Source organism: Pempheris klunzingeri, chromosome 19 (assembly GCF_042242105.1).
Source record: "Pempheris klunzingeri isolate RE-2024b chromosome 19, fPemKlu1.hap1, whole genome shotgun sequence".
Lineage (NCBI taxonomy): Eukaryota > Metazoa > Chordata > Actinopteri > Acropomatiformes > Pempheridae > Pempheris > Pempheris klunzingeri.
The window spans coordinates 18,479,461-18,501,592 of NC_092030.1; the positions used below are offsets into that span (position 1 = coordinate 18,479,461).

Genomic DNA, 22,132 nt, shown 5'->3' on the forward strand with positions numbered 1-22,132 from the left:
TGACAATTGTGCCTCCTCTATGTTTCCTTGCACGTTAATATCATACAGCAGCAGCAGGAAAAAGGCTCCTCCAAATATGAGAAAATCCAAAACAAAGGCCCATAATAATGTAAACAATTTATTGGAACAATGTACAGATTCAAGCAATGGTAACCAGTCACATCCACTATATCATCTTACAAATATTACAAAATTACTACAGTACAATATAGATTCTTTGCATGATCCAAAATATTTGGTGGCCCCAAAAGTATTACTTTTTTAAAATTCAGCAGCTTATTAAAAAAAAAAAATCAAACCATGTCTATCAAAATGATGGGTTTTTTGCTTTTATTAGCAAAAAAGATGAAGGCAGATAGTCTAATCAAGTTCGAAGGCTAAATGAGAATACAGGAGTTCTTTGACTAGACATTCCTTAATATTGGTGGGTGTTTTATAAAATACAAATTTTCAGTAAAGCTTCATAGAAAGTCAAACTCATATTTGCAAACATTATGTTTGTAACAGTAGGTTTAGAAGTTGTCACCCTATTTCTTTGCTTTTAAATTAGGTCTTACCTGTTTCTTTAAATACAGTATACTGTATATCTATCGCAAAACAACGCCTCAAAGTATTTGCTCTCAAGGCATCGTGTTCACATTACACTAAATATTTACCGAAGCCCGATAACAATCACTTTTAACAAAAAGCACATTAAGTATGTGCAAGTTACCATTTTATTCTCCCCCCTGCCTTGCAACTGTAATCACATTTGACAGCTAGCAGTGTTGCACACATATAACATTAATGTCATTTAACACCCATAGTTACCCATTTTTAATATGAAGGGGGAGAGTTTTACTAATCTTCAGTTGTTGAGAGGAGATGCATGAAGGCATACACATTGGGGAATCGATAACAAATAACACTGAACACAGACAACCTGAGGTTAACACATAGAAAACACATATTCAAGTAGTGAAACACAACTACAATGTATAGCAGCAGTCAAGTCAGAAATACAGCACAGTAATGGTGGGGATTGTTTCGTGTGCGTTTTATAGGCCGACACTCTTTCAATGAAAGAATAACAGGACTGTGTACACACACCCCATCAAGCCGTGATTACTCCATTTTTTGCATGCCAAACAGCTGGAATGTGACAGACAAAATCACTTCAAAACACAAAATGATGTGGCACATACAAGTCTTTGCCTCTGTATTCCATGATGCATCATATCCTGCATTCATCGCTGTTTAAATCTAAGAGTTACATATTTTATGCTGTGAAAGTTCATCTACGACACTAAACTGTTTCCACAATCTAGTAACCCCATTGCATCGACATACTTATTGCATTAAGTTAATACATTTTAGCAGCAATACTTCATTAATAATCTGTGTTAAAACTAAGGTCATATTCTTAAGGGTTTGGCTACATCATTAATTTCAAGCACTTGCTATTTAAATTTTAAGTGCATGTCATGTGCATCGCAAAGGGTTAAAAATACTGCAGTTATTACTCTGGCCAGCAGAGGAAAAATGACTGGCTGGGCATAAAAAACAAAACCATTAAAAAAATCTTCCCATCTCTCCAACCCATCATGGAATACATTCAGGCTATCTGTAACTCAAACAGTCACGCACTTTATAAAATATAACAGCGCAAAACAACCAGAGACGATAACAATGTTGTAGTTTCACAGTATTTAAAAACTATACATCCAGCTATAGGGTAAAAGTTTAGGGAGAACACTCCAGCAAGAAAGTGTGAGTTAGAAAAGTCTCAGTGGTGCAATACATAAATGGTTACTGTGTACTTTTAAACCTTTTAATTGAAGCTCCCCTCCCTCCCGTAATCCCCCTCCCACTATATGTTGGGGTGTGAGGGGCCACCAACATGCAAGAGATGAAAGCATCCGAGTACCCCACAAAAGACAACCATCCAAACATTACAGTCATCCTCAAGATCATGCTTTTAGCACAAGAAGCCCAAGAAAAAAAAAAAAAAAAAAACCCCCAAAAACGTCAGTACATTGAGAAATAAACATTTAACATTCATTCGATGGACTGCATGGTTCTGACAGCCAAAGTCACAAGAATCACTAAGACAGGATTTGTGTCATTGTGGTGTCTCCTACGCGTTTCTCCTTCAATTTCCTTCACGAGGCTCAGACAATATAAAGGATTGAAAGCATCTAAAGCTTTGCTATGCTTGCTGATGAATGTCAGGTCACATTCACACCACAAGACCGAACTGAGAGATTCACTCCGACATTACATCACAGCCAAGATTTTACACGTTTCCTAAATTCGGTGTGTAAACCCAGTCATGCTACATTACAGCTGATTGCTGTAATTTTCTGGTAGAGGAAACAAAACGAAAAGTACTTTAAATAGATAAATTACAAGGTCAAAGAAGAACCTTATCACAGGGCAATGACAGCTGTCAGACGCAACGCACGTCACTAATGTTCCACAGCTTTTCACAATGATACAAGCATGCTACCTATTCCCAGAAAAGCTGCTCTTTAAAGAAAATCTTGCGTTCTCCAGTGACACAATAAACAGCCTTTGCCCTGCTAAATAATAGGATCGCTGGAAAAAAATCTGATAACTATATAGATGATAACTTATTCTTGGTGATATGCAGCATTATGAAATCATACTCTCCAGAGTCGGATCCAATATGATGCGTTTTTTAGCATCAGCTGCTACTCTTAAGCCTAAAGCCGTCCTTGTATTTAGTGAAAATGTCTCATGATGAACCTTCAACTTCACTCCACTTTTTAAAGAACAGTGTGTTGAGAGCTACCACTGCCATTTATCTGTACGACATAAATGCTTATCTGCTCCGACGACCATTTTCTGCACTAACCTTTCAATGTGTGTAACCTCCTCGTCTAACCGATATTAAAGAGCAAATGCTTTCCAGAGTTTTGCAAAGTTTTCTCCATTTTTCCATACATTTCCTTTCAGTAGTTCAGGTAACAGCAAATAAGATGTTTGGGGAATAAAATGGAGAGAAAAAAGGTGATACATTTCAGTATTTCTGATTGAGATAACATGAATTTTCCTCCCATGATAAGGTTGTTCTGCCAGTCCCTTTACCCCCTTGCCTGTGCATGGGGGCAGTGGGCACTGCAGCTACCACCTCCCTCCCTCCCCTTCCATGAGGTCGGGGAGAGGTCCGCACCCCTTCCCTCCCTCAGCAGGCATACCCTTCCCCCCAGTAAAGGGTAACATGTTCCCTGGGTAAAAGAGGTTCCCTATATTGTCTCCCATAGTGAATGACCTGTGCAGAGAAAGAGAGGCGTCATTAGAACACAATCAAGCAACCTTTCTTTTGAATTAAACACTGAAATCAGCATGTTTTTCAATTTATTTTCTACAATAGTGAATTATATGTGAGAGGAAACTGACCCCAGTGATGAGGCACACTGCTGTGGAAACAGTTACACCCCGTAAAAGGTTGCCAGTCGTTCCTTCAGTGGCATGGGGAACTGATCTGAGAAGCGCCTCCAGTTGTCCTCTCCCACCTGGTTCTTAAACCCGTGAAGGATCTGAAATTAAACACCAGGAGAAGTTCATACCAAGTTATAGCGGACTGCTGCCTTTCAAAATAGATCTTGTGCATGACAGAGTTATCAGTGTGTCAACCACAGACATATATACAGACGCAGGGCAGTGGCCACTGGATCGTCAACGCCACATTTGACTGGGCAGGACTGCTCCATACGCACATGCAAGTAAACAGCAGAGCTGTGTTTTTTCAGGATAAAAAGCACTAAAACATTAACACTTCTCACCTGATTTTAATGAGCTGTTTTTATATTGAAGGATTTATAATCTACAACTCATTGAAACTGGTCGAAAAATGTAGACCCAAAAATAACCCCCGACAAAATAACAGAGCTCCCTTGTGTAATTGCATGTGTTTACAGGCCAGTCTAACCAGCTGAAGTCAGTTCATGTCTGTGCTGTCCACTGCGGACACTGCTATTCCTCCATTTGGCCACTGGGGGGCAGGCGGGGTCACTGAGCGAGTGAAAGAACATGAACATGAACATAAATGCATGATTTAATCCTGTACCTTGTAGAACATGTCTCTGAGATCATCCTTCGGATTTACCCAGGAGGCCACTGCGTCACAGAAGAATATAAAATCCTGTTCCAGAGAAGAGACGTAAGGCAACATTTCAACTTGCAGATCAACTTACAACAAAGTGACCACGCTGCTGTGGTATTGCTGGACCTCACCTGCACTACACCTCCAGGATTTACACTGATCATAGTGCAAATTCCTCTGAATGCAGAGTCTTTCTCCTCATTGTCTCTTATATTTCGTAGAGAGGTGCACCTGACAACATGGACGACCACATTTAACATCAGACATATCAACTCCTCATGAAACAATTTTAGAAACTTGTACAAATCTACTAACAAATTCTACTACGAATGACTACTGCAAATACCTATATGAATCAATAACAGTCTATTTGTGAGAAATTAACAAATAAGTTGTATTTCTACCCTTAATATACATGTAATATTTAGGTTGATGATTAATACTTGTGTTCCTTATCAGTAAAAAACATAACAGACTCTATGTGTATACATCCATGTGAGGAGAAAACTGTGTCTATCATGACCTGAGAGATAACCACAGCAAGCATGCACACAAAACAGAGTAAAATAGAACAAATCAAACATTGTTACTTTAACAAAAATACTTTGAGCTCTTCACTTTTGTCTATAAGCAGTGTGTTCAGTAAAACCTCATCTATAGCACCTTGAAAATAGCATTACTTTTTGAAAGATTGACTAGAGAAGGTTTGGGGTCATTTTGGGACAGGCACATGCAGCTGGGTGACTACTATACGAGAAAGGGATTTAGAAATGCTCTTTTGCAGCAAAGACTGCATCCTTTCTCTGTTGTTGAACCAGCAGGCATGTGACAAATCTGATCCCATGCATCTTTTAGGTTAGCGACAATTAACAATGACAAAAAACTAGAAATTAAACAAATTAATGTATAATACATGAAGGTGCTACTGAGGAAAAAAACAAATCACAAGTAGGACCTAAAAGAGGACAGGGTTAGTCACATGGTTGGCAATGATTACAAACTGATAAGAAGAAACCAAAAAATAAAAACAACTGAAAAGACTTCTTTTGAGAAGGAAAGTGAGGAGTGAGGAGAGGAGAGCAACAGGGGAGAAAAGGGAGCAACAGGAGACAGACGAGAAGATAGGAAGAAAGCAGAGAGAAGATGAATTAAATAAAAGATTGAATAATACACACCAGGGTCTTATAAACTGCTGTAGCATGGGTGCCACCTCTTGAGGACAAACGTAACCAAGACGACCAATTGTTATTGCTAAGGTAACGCAATCACGGTTACACACCACCAAACGCCAACCAAGACATGAGCAATGAGGAGGGGAGGAGAAAAATAAAGAAAAAACAAACAACTCAGAGACATAAAATCAACAGAATCTGTGTATGATAATAAATAGAAGATTTCACTAGTGTTGATTGTTACTACCCCTTCAATCATGGGGAGGAATGTAAAATATGACACTCTAAAAAAAACATACAACACGTTTAAGGGAGAACACATTGACAACTTTGACAGGACATTCATAGAAAAAGGCAAACAATGGCATCTGCTTTCAAAAATCATATGGATCGAACAGCTATTTAAATCTACTGTGAGACTGATTGAAATTCATTAGCTTGATTTAGATGTAGATCGCAATGTAAAGACACAGGCTAGGTAAAATATAGCATGTGTGTGTGACTGGTCTAAACAAGAGCAGTTCACTTGGGCTTGCAGAGATTTCTCCCTTAAACTCACAAATGTTAATTTTCCATAACAAACAGAAATATGTGTGTTTTTTTTTTTTTTTTTTCGTTCTTTTGAAAAGAAATGACAGATTACTCCAAGCCAACTACATGGAGGGAGACTAGTATCCAGCACAGCAGGTTCTTATGAGGCAGAGAGGAGGGAGGACCTAAGTTTAAGAGACACAAAACTATGCAACATTCTCATTAACAAACAGGCATTTATGAACAGTCCAATGACACATGCAGAAAGCAGATGGTATGCTCATTAGAATAAAGTTCAGTGCAGGATAAGCTGATCAGAGACAAACTGAAAAGTGCTGCCATGCACCGTCTAAGAATTTCCTGCCATGACCACCTCTAAGCAACTGTGGTATTACATAGCCATCTATTTAAATTTAGCTCCAGTGATAAGCTGGTCCTCTTGGAGATCTCTATGGCACACATATGACTTAGAAATTGGCAAAACATCTGATTTTATTTTGTACGCTTTGGCTCGCAGTCGTGTTTTCAATCAATACATTGAAAACATGCAACAAACGGTGGAAAAGTTCACCAGTCTGATGCAAATATTAATAAATCCATATGAAGTTCAATTGGCATGACACAGTGAGGATTATCATGTATCCTGCATCAAACATTGGCCATTCTTAACAACATTTAACATCTATTGGCAGATATGCATCCACATTTAAAGAACAGTAAATAAAAGCAACAAATAAACTGACAGCAAACAAACAGGAACACATCTACAGAGTCCCTAGATTTTCTTTACTTTAAGCAGGTTACACTTCACCCTTGCATGCATCTTTTTGATGAAATGGTCAAATCATAGTTTCTAATTCAATCATTAAAAACAAGAGCACAGTGTAACCTCTTGGTTTTTGTTTAAATGCTCTAGGCTCGGTGCCCTACGTTAAGTCAGTTTAGGTGTTCTCTCAATCATTTATGAGTAGTTATTGTTTAAGTGCTCAGAAAATGTCTGTCTTAAGTCTTATGGTAACTGTTAACTATGTGAGGCTGTGAACTCGCCTGTCTAACTCACACACTGCCTGTGCTTGGCATTTTGTTCTGCTTCGGTATTCTACTTCACTTGACGGTGCAGTCAGTCCGCATTAGTTAATTCCAAGACTGGGCACTTACATGGCTCGCTCAATTCAAGAGTGTGAAGAATTTCACACCAAGGCGTGCCCAGGGTTTCATTTTCTTTTATCTCCATGTATGGGCCACGCTGCCAAGTTGCAAATCATTAACTGAAATATTTTACATGCTTTTGTGAAACCGGCGAAACCTGTAAGGCACATGGCTTGGGGAGGGTTTTTTGGATAGAGGATTAAAGGGCAGAACAGGCACCCTAGTGAATGGCATCCTGGCTGAATGGGCCTGAGTGTGTGAGCACCTCCCTGTGTGTGGCGAGCTGGCTGGCTGGCTCAGCACTGCCACCGAGTGGTACCTGTGTTCTCCAGTAGAGTCTTTGGGGTATTGGGCCTGTTAATGATCTCCACCAGCTGGTGCAGCACCATGGCAATGTACGGCTGCATTTCAGGCCCTGAGGGTGTAGGAACAGCAAGAAATGATGAAAAGAAATCTGTAGATTGTTCACTCTGGTGACTGTACTTTGATAAGAAAATATACAGTGCTGTGAATATGTATAGAAAGTGAAGCACTCACCCATTTGTATAGATATCTCTCCAATTGCCCATGTTGCATTGTTGCACACTGATATTAATTCTGGGTTTAAATTTGTACCCAGTATGGGCATGAAATCAGCTGGAAAAAGGAAAGCAAGTCAACTTAGCAACTGGCTAACAACTTCTTGGCGAACAGTGTTTCAGAGTTCACTGCACAGTGCTTACCAATGCATGGTTTGACGTGTTGGAAACAAGCCTTCGTCAGATCTCCCAGCAGGGCAAAAGAACTCTGACGCACTTCTGGCATTTTGTCCTGTACGGTTAGAGAGAACAACAAAAGGTGAATGATGCATGTGCCTTTATCGGTTTATCAAATGGCATATTATACACCTTAATGGCTTTTCACCTGCATGCACTGGTACATGAGGGTGAGGATGTTGCTACGAGCAACCAGCTGTTCAATGGTGCCTCCCAAACCCTCGGCCAGTCCACTAAGAAGATCCAAAGCCACAATCATGAAGTCTTTGTCAGGGGCCTCGTACTGGTCTGGCTGTGACTGATGAAGCTAGAAGAGTGACGGGTGGTAGACAAGAGGATAATTCATTAGCAAGTGTAGCATCTAGATGATCATATTACTTAAAAACTGTGAGTTATGAAGTCTGCACTCTATCCTGGATTTACCTTCCAGTCTGTCAGTGATTAAAGCTATAGTTTGCCTGTGCACCAGTACATTCAGCCTACATTTATTGGTTTTTTTGCCACTCAGGTGCAGTGCACCGAGCTTTAAACACAATGCTGACATATTATCACCTAATAAAGTTTATACAGCGAATGTTACAGAGACAAAAAGCAACTCCTGGGAGACATATTAGTCTCTTAAGCTGCTACATGCTCCATAGCGTACGATGATTCTAACAAAACTTTATAAGATGAAAACATCTTGAAGGGAGGTTGATGAGAGTGTGAGGCTGGACTAAAACCTTAAGCCATAAAACCACAAGCAATGTCCTGAAAGATGCTTAAAAGTAGAGCTTAGAGTCAGGTGATAATTCTCTGTGGATTTGTCAGTACAAGCAATTCTGTCAACTAATAAGCATTTATTTGATTCATTGTTATACAAACATATCGATGAGAGCAACTTTACATTTACCGTGGCACTACCTCCTGTAGTGCCACGGTAAATGTAAAGTACTAATAGTACTACTTAATAGTTTAAGTGTAGTGAGAGAGAGTGTGTGTGTCATTGTACACATCCGAGGGTCCTAGGCACTCACCATGGCCTGAGCAAGGGTCTTCTGGACCAGGTTAACACAGCGTTGGTACACAGGCTCACAGTAGGGCAGGAATCCACTCTGCAAGGCAGTGGCTACAGATGACAGACACTGAGGGAGGCAGGCAGGTGGTACATACAGTCAGCAGCCTGTTCATACAATATTATCACCATAGACCTTGGACTGGCACGACAGACTCACTGTCCATTAAATAATATGGCACGGGCAGAGGCTAAACTCACTTCTAATAAAGGGAAGAGATCTTTGTCTTCATCTTTCAGCTGGTTCCATTTCTGGATCAGTGGCGGCATCAACATCTGGATGTATTCCTAACAAATAACACAGTTTCAGTTAAGTCTTCACACAGACACAGTACGCATCATGAGTGAGTATGGCATTTGCTGAGGTTATTGCAATTCACCCAAACATTCAAACAAAACTAAGAAGCATGGGGAATTAGTTGATGCTTATTTACCTTCTGGGCATGATGTCTAACACTACAACATCAGAACGAACACTTACCACTACTAGCACTACAAGAGTGAAATGAGGAAGAAGAAGTAAATCATACATGCTAATTTCAGGTCCATATTGAAATGTGAAGTGAAACTGAGTCCTTATTTCTGTTCTGCATACCGGTTTATTAAGATGGTGCCCCACTGAGTCTGCGAGTGTTCCTATGGCGTCGTAAAGAATAAGCAGATTTTTGTGCTGGTACTTGCTGAAAGCGAACACCAGCGTGTCCAGGATGAATGCCAGGTAGGGCACCAGCTCTGTACAAGCCTCCTCCTCCAAAGTGGCAAAGGCACTGGTTGGGAGAGATTAAAAATTGGGAGAGGGAAGAAAACATCGTACGACAGGTAATGTGTGACTAGAACTCATTAAGAACTCTGGATGCATCTCAACACCTGAGGGAAAGCTGTGTGGGTAGCACCGATCCAAATGTGCTGTAAAATGACACAGCCTTATCAACACTTGGTGCTTACCTGCAAGCAGCCTCCTGCACACGCTTGTTGCTGTCCAGAATACGTTTGAGCAGCTCTGTCATTAGAGGCTTCAGGTAGGTATCTGGCGGCTGGCTGACAACCCAGTGGGCGTAGCGGCTCAGTGTCCAGCAGGTGATGGAACGCACCAGGGCCTTCTTGTCTGACAAACACTGGACGAGATGGGGAATGAGCTCAGGCAGGTACGGGATCATGCCTTGCATACAGCCTGGGGACAGAAGAAATAGCAGCTCAAAATGACTGTTCTTATCTGATTACATATTCTGGGGGAAACCTTATTCCCTCCTTCTTACCTTCAGCTATAGCCCCCAGCACTAGAATGCCAGACTCTTTAACTACCCACTCTGGGTGGAAGAGCAGCTCTTTGAGTAGGGGCAGAATGTGCAGCAACAGATCATCCCTGAACACGTTGGCCAACACGTCCAATGCTGCAGCCGAACACTTGCCTAATGTTTGGTGAAAAGCAGAGAGACATACATACAAACATAGAAGTGTGTGGACAAACATCATACAGACATCACAGGTACAGCACACACAAACACAAGACAAGTGATCAATGCACTGTAGGGTTGCTAGCTCCAGAGAATGGGAGATGATGAAAAGGGAGGGAGATCTAGACGGCTCCATTTACACAGGCACTGAACTCACGCAGGTTCCAATCAGAGATAGTATCATCATCATCATCCAGTTCATCGTCCTCATCTTCCTCTTCTTCGATCCCATCGCCCTCATGCTGCTGGGCGACGGTGCGGGAGCGATGGAAGCGCGGCCTGATGTCTTGCTCGTTGTCTGGAATGGCCTCGTCTTCCTCAATGTCCCCCTGATGACGAACGTATGGGACGAAAGAAACGTATGTATGTTGCAACTAAATTATATTCAACAAACAAAAATCAAAAGCAAAATCACAATTGCCATGAATGTTTGTATTGAACTGTATAGAACTCACATGTATTTTTACACCGCAGTCACAGAAACTGCTTAATTGAACTGCATGTCGTCCTGAGTCATGGGGCAATTCATTGTCTGACATACAGGTACAAGTGTTAGGCTATATAAACTGACCTTGAGCAGGATAATGTCAATCTCAGAGTACTTCATCCCGTTGACAAGCACCGGAGTGAGCCTGGAGAAGCAGCCGGAGTAAAAATTATGAGAACATAGGGCAAGGATAGGTCACAGCCCACAAGCAATCATTCACATTTGATTCCTGCTGTGGGTGCAGTTCAGTGTGACAGTGTGGTGACAGATGTTACAGCCGAGGTCAACGGCCAGGGTTCCTAATCAGCTGTCCCGAGGTGAGGAAGAAGAATATCATCCTGGTACAACGTCTCTACTAACTTACTGTCAAGGTTGCTGTGAATCAACAGCTTTCAATATTGGCACTAGAGTGTCTGTCTGTGTGTTGTATGTACATGTGTGTGTGTGTGTGTGTGTATTCTTACTGGGAGAGGTGTCCACACAGTACTTCTTTACACACCGGCTGCTCCGCCAGAGTAAGCCAGAACTCACAGGCCTCCAAAGCGACATTTTCATCCTGGTCTTGAGTCCTCTGAAGCATGTACTGCCAGGAAATAATGAGAAGTTTTAATTTAAATGTAATATATTTCATATTAGTAATTCCCTAAAACACTGGGGCCTGTTGTTTTCAGCTAACTTTATTCAAACTGGAATAAATAGTGTTTCTGTTAGGACTATTTTCAGCTGAAGATTCGGCACACACGCGAATATTTATGACAGCCTAGCGTGCATGGGATTGACTCAAATTAAATCACAGTGCCCATGTAACCACCAGTGACCTTGAAATCTGGTGCAACGGTGTGGCTCACTGATGTGTTTTTAATAGTTTCTAAACAACAGAAGTCTAATTGCACAGAAGAAAAATCTTTATCAGGCTTTAGCTAGACAGACAATGCTTGTTAGAATGGTCAGTGCATTACTGGCAGTTTTTTAGGAGAGTTGTTGACAGTAAGAAATATTGTATATAAATATAGAAAATACCCAGACATGTCCTATAAATACATCCGTTCAAATGTCATCTTCCCCCAGGCTCACTCACCTCTATGATGTTATGCATGTGTGGGAGGAGACGATCCAGTCGAACTTCCAGCAGCATGACGAGAGCTCTGCACACATTCTTCCTCACTTCTGGCTCCTCGTCTGTCGCCAGTGCAAACAGATTCTACAGAAGATGGGAACGACACCAGGGTCAAATTTCTTATTAAAACAGTGTGACATTAGAATAACTAAATAGTACTGATAATAATTATACAGCATGTAAAATACAACGTGAGTTTCAGTCGATACAGTAATATTTCACATTATATTCTCTTGTGATACAAATACACAGGTACTAATTTTGGGTCAAGATTTTATTAAGCACTTGTATCTTGCTATATGTTATATTTGCTATTAACATAGATCCAATTTTCCATATGACATTATACAAGAGGGGATTTAAAAGATGTTACACAACCAGCCAGGCTTCTTAGAGTAGCCACCAAGTGGCTGACAAGAGCAACAAGCTGAGAGTAAACCACTGACAACCTGTCAGTGCAGTAACTAACATTTACTGAAGTGAAACACCCAAGGGAGGGAGGTCATTCTAACTGGGGACGGACCATCTGTCTTCCACATTACATGTTTATGCGCCTTTGTTGTGTTGCGCAGTCAGACTTGCCTCAATGAAAGGGTCGATGTGTAGCATAAGAGCTTGAGTCCTGCTGATGATGAACTGATTGACGCAGGCAATGGCATGAGACCTGCAACACAATAACCACAAGTTGAGAGCCACACGGACTCAGCTTTCCTCACATGTTGTGCACTATGAATGCAGCCCCTGTCTTCTTCTTCTTCGTACCATCTCCACTGATTTAGCCTACAAATATAAGGAACTCTTTTCTTCTGACAAGAGGCCTGTTGCATTACTTCAACGGTACAATTATATAGACCTTTAGTCTGCCTTGTAAATGTATGTGTGCATATGAATGCACTTGCTGCATAAAACATACTCACTAGTAGATGATTAATTTATGAGATAAGATATGTTCCAGATAGAAATGCTCTATGTCATATCTTAGGAAAGGGGAACGCGGGACTAAAAAATAAATGATGGCCTATTTTCCACTAAAGATTTAATAGGTCATAGTTTTATGCAACAAATACAATAAATTATGTAGTAACAAATTAACTCATAGGAAATGAATTAACCTTGTTGGAGAGAAACGAGCTTCATGTGGGCACGATTGGAAGTTAACTTTATCCTTGATAACAACAGAAAGGAAAGGAAGAGAACTGGATACCTAATTTTAGGACTGCTGTGCTTGAAAAACTGCAGGAACTTGGGGATCATGATGTTCAGAGGACGATCCAGCATGTCACTGTCCAGGATCTCAGCAGAGTCCTCACAGATCTTCTGCAGGGCTCCAAATGCTCCCTGAGGGAGAAAATTAAAAAGGAAAAAACATCAACAGTGAATGTGATGGAAAAACAAGCTCTGAGATTTCAGAGCTCTGTAATTCTACTAGGCAGCTGGGCATGTTATACCCCAAACTACTGGGATACTGTGGCTAATAATAACAGTGATGTTACTGATTTCTGAAAGGAAATTCTCTTTTTGCTCATCCTCCCCCACCCAACCTCAAGGCAGGTTAGACTGCAGCTATAGACGACGGCCTGTGGAGGTGGAATGGATTAGGTTTCTGTTTTGCCTCTTTTGTCTTTTTTGGTATCACATTTTTGCAATATGTTGTCAGCTTATTGTTGATACGCTGTATATGTTCCTATCTTATTGGCTTTGCAGTGAACAAATGTTATCTAATGTGTGTTAGACATAGGAATCCTTCATACTGGGGATTGTGCGCAGTTTTTGGACAGTACAAGTGCTCAAAAAGGACACACACACACACACACACACACACACACACACACACACACACACACACACACACACACACACACACCTCCTTCTTAACACTAGCTGCTTCATTGATGGTTAGTATGCATGTTCACAATATGCTGCAGACTCCACTGTCTCACAAAAATGCAGTCTGAGAAGCAGATACAACAGCACCGCACTGACACCGACGCTGTCTGAAATGTGTTTCCATGGAAACTGCTCCTATGTCTGCACTGCTTTGAGATGTCAGATACAGAATGGGCTCAAAAACACACAGAGGAGCCAGTGGCACGAAATAAGACGAGGGGGATAAAGCCGAGTCTGTGTCAAGGTCACAAATAGGAGGAGACAAAGTGCAACAAAGGTGAATAAAGACATTTCCCTCATTAGTATACAGATTACTCACTTTCACCTTGCAGGGTAAAATAAACATGAAAATAAAATCAGTTTCAGAGCCGGCAGAGCTTTTTTGGGGTAAAAATCCTATGCATGACACATTGAAACAGACAAAAAAAAAAAAGACACTTAGAGTGATTTGATGTGTATGAGACTTGCTGGTGTTGAGGTTTTGAAATGAGAGTACCAGATTTGGACATGATGTAACTGAATAGCGCTAGATTTAGTATACTCACATAAATGATGGCAGATTTAATGCATTTTCTGACTTTGTATGGACAGATTGAGAAAAATTATCATCTGATTAATTGTTAATATTAGTGTCCAAATAGCTATGATTCATTTTGTTAATTATAAATCAAGCACAGTCAGATTTGTACTCTGGAAGCACTACAATATACTGAAATGTGGCTCAGTTACATGTGAGAATGTGTAGAGCCGCACACAGGACCACTCCCACTGTGGTGTGCCCGTGTGTCAACAGAGAAGGGCAAAGAAATGGGAGTGGCCTTCAAGCATTCCAGTGATGGTGAAGCATCCAAAGAGTAATCCCCCTTCCTGCTATGGAAGGTCATTAAACACGAGAATGTAAGTCATGCTGATGACATCGAGCCGGGGAAAGGAGACGTGTGTATTTGGTCAGCTAAGCAGCTCCTCCAGATTCCAGCTCTGGTCATTTGAATAGCGTTAAGTTACAAATGAGCACTGAGGTGACAAAGCATTTCCACGCATGATTGTTTGCCCTCTGGAGTGGCTTCAACTTGACCCTCAAAACACCATCACAATCACTGCCATTCATCAAAACAGTAAAACTGCTCTCAGGCAAAACTATATAAAGCCATCCACCAACATTACACTTGGCATCCAACACACCTGCTCGTGTCTTTTTATAGAGCATGCAGAGAGGGGTACGGTGTGGTTGCACAGGGGGCTCTTCCTACAACTGCTCTTAGCCTAAACCAAGACAGGACCAATGGTACAGCAACTCCTGGTGTTACTAGGGCGATGAACTGGTGTTGATTTTCTGTACTTTATACTGAAAATAGGGTTGTAGAAAGAAAATAGTGAAATAGCCCAACTTCGGATAACACATTGCTGAAACTGTACACCCCAATTACACCACGTATCCAACCCTCTCTTTCTGCCCAACATCAGCAGACATTAGCTGAGTCTGGGGCTGTTGTGCACTTAGGGGGAAGATAATTCAGTGACTAACAGAGGCATAGAGTACATGTAGACTGATGAAGTGGATCTCAACATGTATTCACAGCATGTATGCACACGTGTTTGTTATTGCTTAGATTGCAAAGTGCACACAGCTCAGAAACTGTACACTCGCAGCCACCAATAATAGATGTCACAGTGCAGGTGGTGACGATGGTGTGGCTTATTTAGTGGTTACTATAGCAACAGAAAATGTTAAAAATGAGTTAGCCAACAGTAGAATAAACAGTATTCATCCTGGGCAGACTGACATTTATATCCATTTACCATTTATTCATTTGGCTTTTGTCCAAAGCAACAAACAACCCTAACCAGCCACAACAGATTAAGGGGAACCTTTAAGATCTGACTGAAGCTTCATCAATTTGAAGTCTATTGTCAATTTTCTATATTATATACGCAAAACTCATTAATCAATGACAAATTCCACTACATAATTGGAAATACAGTCTAATTCTCTTCCTCGTGTAACAATAAACAGAAGTTGATCCCTGTTTTGTTTATCTCATGCACATGCAACGGGCACATGGAGACAAAGAAATCTCCGCACCAGCCAACCCTATGAAACCCTGCAGATGAACTGCAGTGATTTTGAGCTAAAGAATGTTAAAAAAAAACAAAACATTTTATTGCCTCTTTAAATCTAACTGGTCAGCTCTTGTAACAGTTTAAATCATTTTAAGTATCAGTATTACCATTAACATTACTGTGGAAATACACCTCATCCATTTAAAAAAAAAAAAAAAAAGACTAAAAATATAAATCAACACTGGTGGCTCTGTCAGGCTATAATTGAACAGTATGAAAAGATCTATGGGAGTGTAAAAACACTTTTGCTTCCCCACTACGTTGACACTGGACATAAATATGATCATTTATAGCCAAAAAACATATATTTTGCACCTTTTATCACAAAATTAGAAGACACGTTTTTTGTCCAGCCCCAACTTAACCATCTTCAACATCAGACGCTAAGAAGCTTTCCAGCCTGCAAGCTGCTTTTCAAAATTATAGTGAGTCTTATGAGGAGTTGCTACATTTGGTCACTGTTCGGCGTTAAGCCTTGTACACACACATACACTTCAAGATCCTCTGCAGTAAATAGCTGACCTAAATCTCCGCTTCTGAATGAGCTTTATAAGAGAGGCAGGCTGTGGTGCCACAGGGAGAGCCATTTTTCTGTCACACCTCTTCCTTAAATTTCAGATAGTACAGCTCAGAGAAAATCATATGAGCACTTCTGCTGCAAGGGGTGAGGAGCAATCCAGTCAGGATATATTTAAAATACCCTATCACACAGCTGAATTTAGTATGACTGCTTAACATGCTATTTAAATGTGTGTGTGTGCTTTCCAATGTAGTGTATCCACCTTCCCTATAGTGGCTGATGTTACAGGCACATGTAGCTGACATGACAACAAATTAACGACCGGGGGGTTTATGTGAGCCTGAGAATGGGTGCGGCACCATTAAAGAGATCAGATGATCCAACATCCACTTCATGCTGCTGTATTGTAATTTTAGCGGTTGCTGAGAGGGAGCATTTATCCACTATTCTGATGTAGCAACTGTAGAAGTGCTGATATCATCGAGAGCTGACGGCATCCAGCACTTCTAGTTGATCAAATCAAGAACTGACAATAAGTATTATACAGTAAAGCAATCAGCGAAGTTAAAGCTATTTCTCAAAATAGAACTGGATAGTGACTACAGAGAAAAACAACACTTGGAGAAGAAGACAGAACAACACTTAGCTGTTTTTGCTGACATGCACGTTATAAAAGCTATTCTGGGGGATGATGTGCGTCAAGTCAGAAAATGGGGTCATAATGGGGTTTTCTGGTAAAAAGGATAGAAGGAGAATAAATGATTCCATGATGAATAATCTGCAGTTGTGGCTTCTGCTCCAGCTGTGAGACTGCCTTTAGCTCATCTGGCCAGCAGGATGCTATCCAGATGCTGCTTTATAGCTGACCCAGCTCTCTTCCCTTCCCTTTCCACAGTAAATAAATTAACAAATAAACAGGCAAGCAGAGCAGTGTGCCCAGACTTATAGCAGAGGTGTGCTACAACACACGATCACAAATGCAACATATTTTATGCAACAGCATAAAACACATTTCCATCTTCTGATGTTCAAAGTAAATCAAGAAGAGAATTTGCCATCATATCCAAATAAAGCCAAGAGTAATCCCTGCCATATAGATACTGATTTTATCCCTCTGGTCTAACGCTTGCCAATTAATCTGGTTGAGGGGTCCATCATGGTATGTCAAACATGTTTAATTTTAGGATTTGAGTGTGGACAAATCCTGGCAGTTCCCCTGTGGAGTGAGAAAAGCATGACTAAATATAGCTCAGCTTTAACTTTACATCCATGTGTAATGCTGAGTTAGTTTTGTCAGAAGATACCTCTTATTCAGAATTCAAATGTCACCCTATCTGTGATTTATGAAATAAAATGTTAAGCAAACCGTATGCAAATGGTTTCTTTCATTTTCACTATGGTGTTATGACAAAACAGTCGATTTGTAGATGTTGCAGCATCCATCAAATTCAGTGATTTACAGCTCATATATCAAGCTCTTTACATGTACATTTGTGAAAGGATTTTTACGGTCTACTATTCTGTAGACAAGCACTAATGTCCATACTGGGAGGTCTTTTCTTACATTGGGACGGTGTAATGTCCAAAAGATACTCCCACATACTGTAAGCCCCCAGCTGATGAGCGGAGACTCAGATCCCACAATCACAGGACCCCACCTACATCTCCCATGTTTATGCTCACCTCACATGTGTTGTAGTCTTCAGAATCCAACAGCAGGCAGAGTTTAGGCAGAAGCTCCGGCCAATTTTGTAGCTCTCCCTTGGAGGCAATTGTGGTGATGAGGATACCTGTTAGGGAAAGGATTTAGTATTAGTTACAATGGTGTGACAAAGCTAAACAAATCTATCTAAACAAATCCAAGAACATAAGCAAGAATCAATTGAATTCACTTTAAATGATTAGAATTTGTAGGGACATGCTTGAAGTTGTGGGGCTGCTACAGATGTCAGCATGTCTCTGCACTGTTAACCGCACATAAACTTGGATGCAGCAATAGTAACAGGGAGTAACTGGCAGCAGATTGACAACAACTGTGATTTATCTGTTAACGTGTGCTACTTGACTGTGAGTTAAGACATCAAAAGCTGGCCTTAATCATGCTGATATGTTTTTGGTGCTCTGTGCTAATTAGGCTAATTACAAGCACCTTTAGAGCTGCTCTGTTCAATGCCCTGCTTTAATAGGGAATGATGCGTACAGTGCAAAAAGGTCCTCTGCCTGTCCTACAAACAAGTTTATCTAATGTGTATGAAAAGGAGACTCCATCCCAAAATACACCATATGTAATCAGTATTAAATGCTCAATAAGCTCTAGAGGTTATTTTGCAATTATTAATTCTAATTTATGTCATTGGTAGACATGTTTTACTTCAGTCCGCTTTTGCCTATGTCTAAACAATAATAGTAGTAAATTTGACTTTTTCCAAGTAATTTATGTGTTCACTAGCTGTAGGTTCAATGTTACAGTATGTTCAGATAGATAGGAACATGCAAGTTCACAGTAATTTCATGTAGCATCTTAAATGCAAGCCATCACAATCAGCAACCCTCGAGGATGCTACGTACCCACAGTGGCCCGGATGAGGGGAGACGAGTCTCCGATGTTTTGGAGGCACTCGCTCTTGATGAAATCAGACACGCCATTGGGGAAGTTCTGATAGTGGGCTTTCACATTGTTCTTTAAAATCAGTCCACTCAGGGACCGCGTCGGTTCATCTTTGGGGGTGGAGAAGAGACATATTATTGAATTTTAAAATAATTAGCTGGTAGAATCAAGACAAAGATTACTGTGTTGGTGACTTGGTCTTTAATTGCTCACAGGATCTTATTGCCTTCATATTATTTTCTATTCAGCCTAGCACAGTGCTTTAACTGGACAGCAATAAGAACTATTTGGATGAAATACTGAATACTTACACCATATTTTTTCCTTTTAAAAGGCTAACTAATACCTGGACTTAGCGTTCTATTCATTTCTGAATATACGTGGCTTGTTTCATCTCAACTAAGAGCAATAGTGCAACAACATGCTAAAATGTCTTAACACCACTTAACATTTCGGTCATCTACTGTGCAGACAGCAAAGCCAAGAGTTGAGTGGTGCCAGGAATTAGGTTTAAAATTAGAGTGACCCATATTCTGAGTGCCACATCATCTGTGGCAAAGATGCCATCGGGTCACCCGAGTCATGGCCAAACAGACCTGTCACTGAGCAGTTACATAAAAATGACATGTCTGTCCAGTAGCATGAGATGATTTAGGATCTAGGAACGGACACAACAGGACGACATGCTGGGACAGACAGACAGACAAACAGACAGACAGACAGACAGACAGACAGAGAGAGAGCCTACCTTCTGATTTTAACTTCGTCAAAACAAATATCAAGTAGTTGTTGAAGTCTGGGTACTGGTTCAGCTGCTCAAGTCTCTGGGAAACGTGGTTGAGGAAGACAAGGTGCTAACTGTGCATGCAGGGTGTTAAAAGGTTGTGAGCACATAAGCACTGCAGCCAGTTACACGGTAATAATGGCAATGGTTTTATTTTTTCTTCCTGTGAAAGGCCAGAAGTTTGTGTGGTGAAGTGGTGGTGTCATATAACAGTATAACTGTTTGTGAGAGAGAGAGAGGAGTAAGTGTGAGTTTGTAGGGGGGGCGGGGGGTCATAAATATATCATATGACGTGACTAAATACTGTACGTAGCCAGGCAGATGGCGTATTTAGGGCAAAAACAGCAGTTCGTCGATGAGTTAATGAGGCAGGGCATGCTGTATGAAGCGCTCCATAAGCAAAGCATTTAGGATCAGCGTGCAATGAAGAGAGGAGACACACAGGCCGGCAGCATGGAGCGGTGGATAATGACCGTTCTCTGATGCATGTACAAAACACTGTGCTGCATTTTGCATTTGACAACATTGCAGAGAACATAGGATAGATTTACCATGCATTATTATTATTCATTCTATTTATATTAATCACTGCCTACCATCTCTGATCACTAGCTTTTTCACTGTTATGACAGAATTGTGCATATTTGGATGCTGATGCATTTCAATTGTAAACATCATTGGAAAATTTGCATATATTTGCAGAGTAAGATGATTTCAGATAACAGACAGGCACTAATTGGATGTATGGTAACATTTTTCGACCCTCATTAGTGCTATAGTTATTATATCATAATTACAATGCTCATGATGACATTTCACATGTCAGATCTTCTAATGCTCCAGAGTTAAATGAATATCATGTTTAGCTATAAGCTCATTACAAACTAAACTGAACAGCACTTTGCCCAGTGTTGTTAGAGGATTAGCTTGTGGGTGATATACAGGAGTGTTGCATAAATTGGCTGCTAATTTAATTATTTCTGCTGGAGCATGAAGCACAGTGAGGGTGTATAAGGGGGGCAATTATCTGCTGGGTCAAACCTACATGCGACGTTTGCGTGCAGGGCAGCAGACTGTAGTATGGACCTGGGACGATACACCAGCTTCCACTGTTAGAAATGGCCACACATGAGCGGTTCAGCACGGCCCGGCCTGCTTTGCTGAGCTTATTAGACACAAAAAAGCACCAACCGGTCAGCACCTGCGTACCTGCTTATAACAGCAGCCACCTCGGCTAGTATTAGCCATCGCTAGCCTGTTGAGTCTGTGTGACATTACTGAGCACTAACACGTCCCTAAACGTGCGTTATCAGCCGTGAAAGGATACTTGCTGGACGGATCTCTGCGTGGACGTATCTGGCGACTGAGACTCTTTCAGCAGCTGTAAAATTTGTTGAAGTCCTTGCTCGTCTGGCTTCCACTCACACTCCATCTTGTCCTGCTGCTGCTGCTGCTGCTGCTGCTGCGGATAAAGAAATAACATTTGCTAACACACAGGATTTGTCATGAAACGACTCCATCGTGCGCACCCGCGACACACAAGAGCACGTAAACGTTGCATTATCTCAACACATGAGCTCGTTCTTCTCGCAGGGAGGCGTTTACCTGCTCTGGCTTCGCCGAGGTGCTCGAGTGTTGCTGACTTTCTGATGAAATGTGACCGTCTGTCTGGGTTTTCAGACATGGGCCTGTTACGGCAGGCACATCCGTTTTCGCAACAAGCTGAGAAAGCTGCGGGCCATAAAGGCTCCAGTCGCATATATGTGGCTGCCCTATCAGCTGACACACGTCCGAGTGGTCCTAGTGCTAGACAGCTTTACTCAACAGTGCGCACAAATCAGCATCCTCCTTTTTATTATCTTTAACACATACACTTCCAAACATGGCTCCGGCTCTTTAGGTTTTCACGTAAGAGACAGAGTGGCGGCGACAGAAAGGAGAAAAGGTGAAGGATATGAAAGATATGGAGGGCAGATGAGAAATCTTGTAGATTTCTGATAGCCCTGAAGGCATCACGGCTCTGGTGAATGCGTCGTGACGTCATAGTTGGTTTATAAACGCAGTAGCAAAGTAAAACAGTGACATCTAGCGGCTGATTGTGTTATTAAACTAGTACACCTGTACATTTATTTAGCTTTGTAGAGGATTAATTCATTTTCTAAACACCACTAGATACAAAAATAAACTATATAATAAATAATAAACTATCTAAAATAAATTATAATTAAGAATCTGAGCAAAAGATATCCAACAGACCCCACAATTCTAGATTAAAAGTTATGGGCATTGCTTTTTAATTTTCTCCTTCTAATGCTGGGGCATGCGCTAATTCTTAAAAATGGAAATGAGTCAAATATATACATGATTACATACTAACTCATTATA

General features: G+C 41.0%; 1 protein-coding gene across 1 annotated transcript; it reads right to left on the reverse strand.

Annotated features, from left to right (window-relative positions):
• Positions 1–105: 105 nt before the first annotated feature.
• Positions 106–21,403, reverse strand: tnpo1 (transportin 1). The gene is made up of 25 exons (XM_070850105.1): positions 21,353–21,403; positions 21,075–21,209; positions 19,712–19,787; positions 18,924–19,073; positions 18,039–18,145; positions 13,032–13,165; positions 12,410–12,491; positions 11,789–11,911; positions 11,175–11,293; positions 10,795–10,855; positions 10,381–10,552; positions 10,026–10,178; positions 9,715–9,940; positions 9,365–9,536; positions 8,971–9,057; positions 8,732–8,839; positions 7,864–8,022; positions 7,683–7,770; positions 7,498–7,596; positions 7,280–7,375; positions 5,284–5,359; positions 4,240–4,339; positions 4,073–4,147; positions 3,403–3,542; positions 106–3,274 (listed from the first exon to the last, which is right to left on the reverse strand). Exons 2-24 carry the CDS (start codon positions 21,177–21,179, stop codon positions 3,435–3,437), a joined length of 2,676 nt encoding a protein of 891 aa, XP_070706206.1. The 5' UTR covers positions 21,180–21,209; positions 21,353–21,403; the 3' UTR covers positions 106–3,274; positions 3,403–3,434.
• Positions 21,404–22,132: the final 729 nt, after the last annotated feature.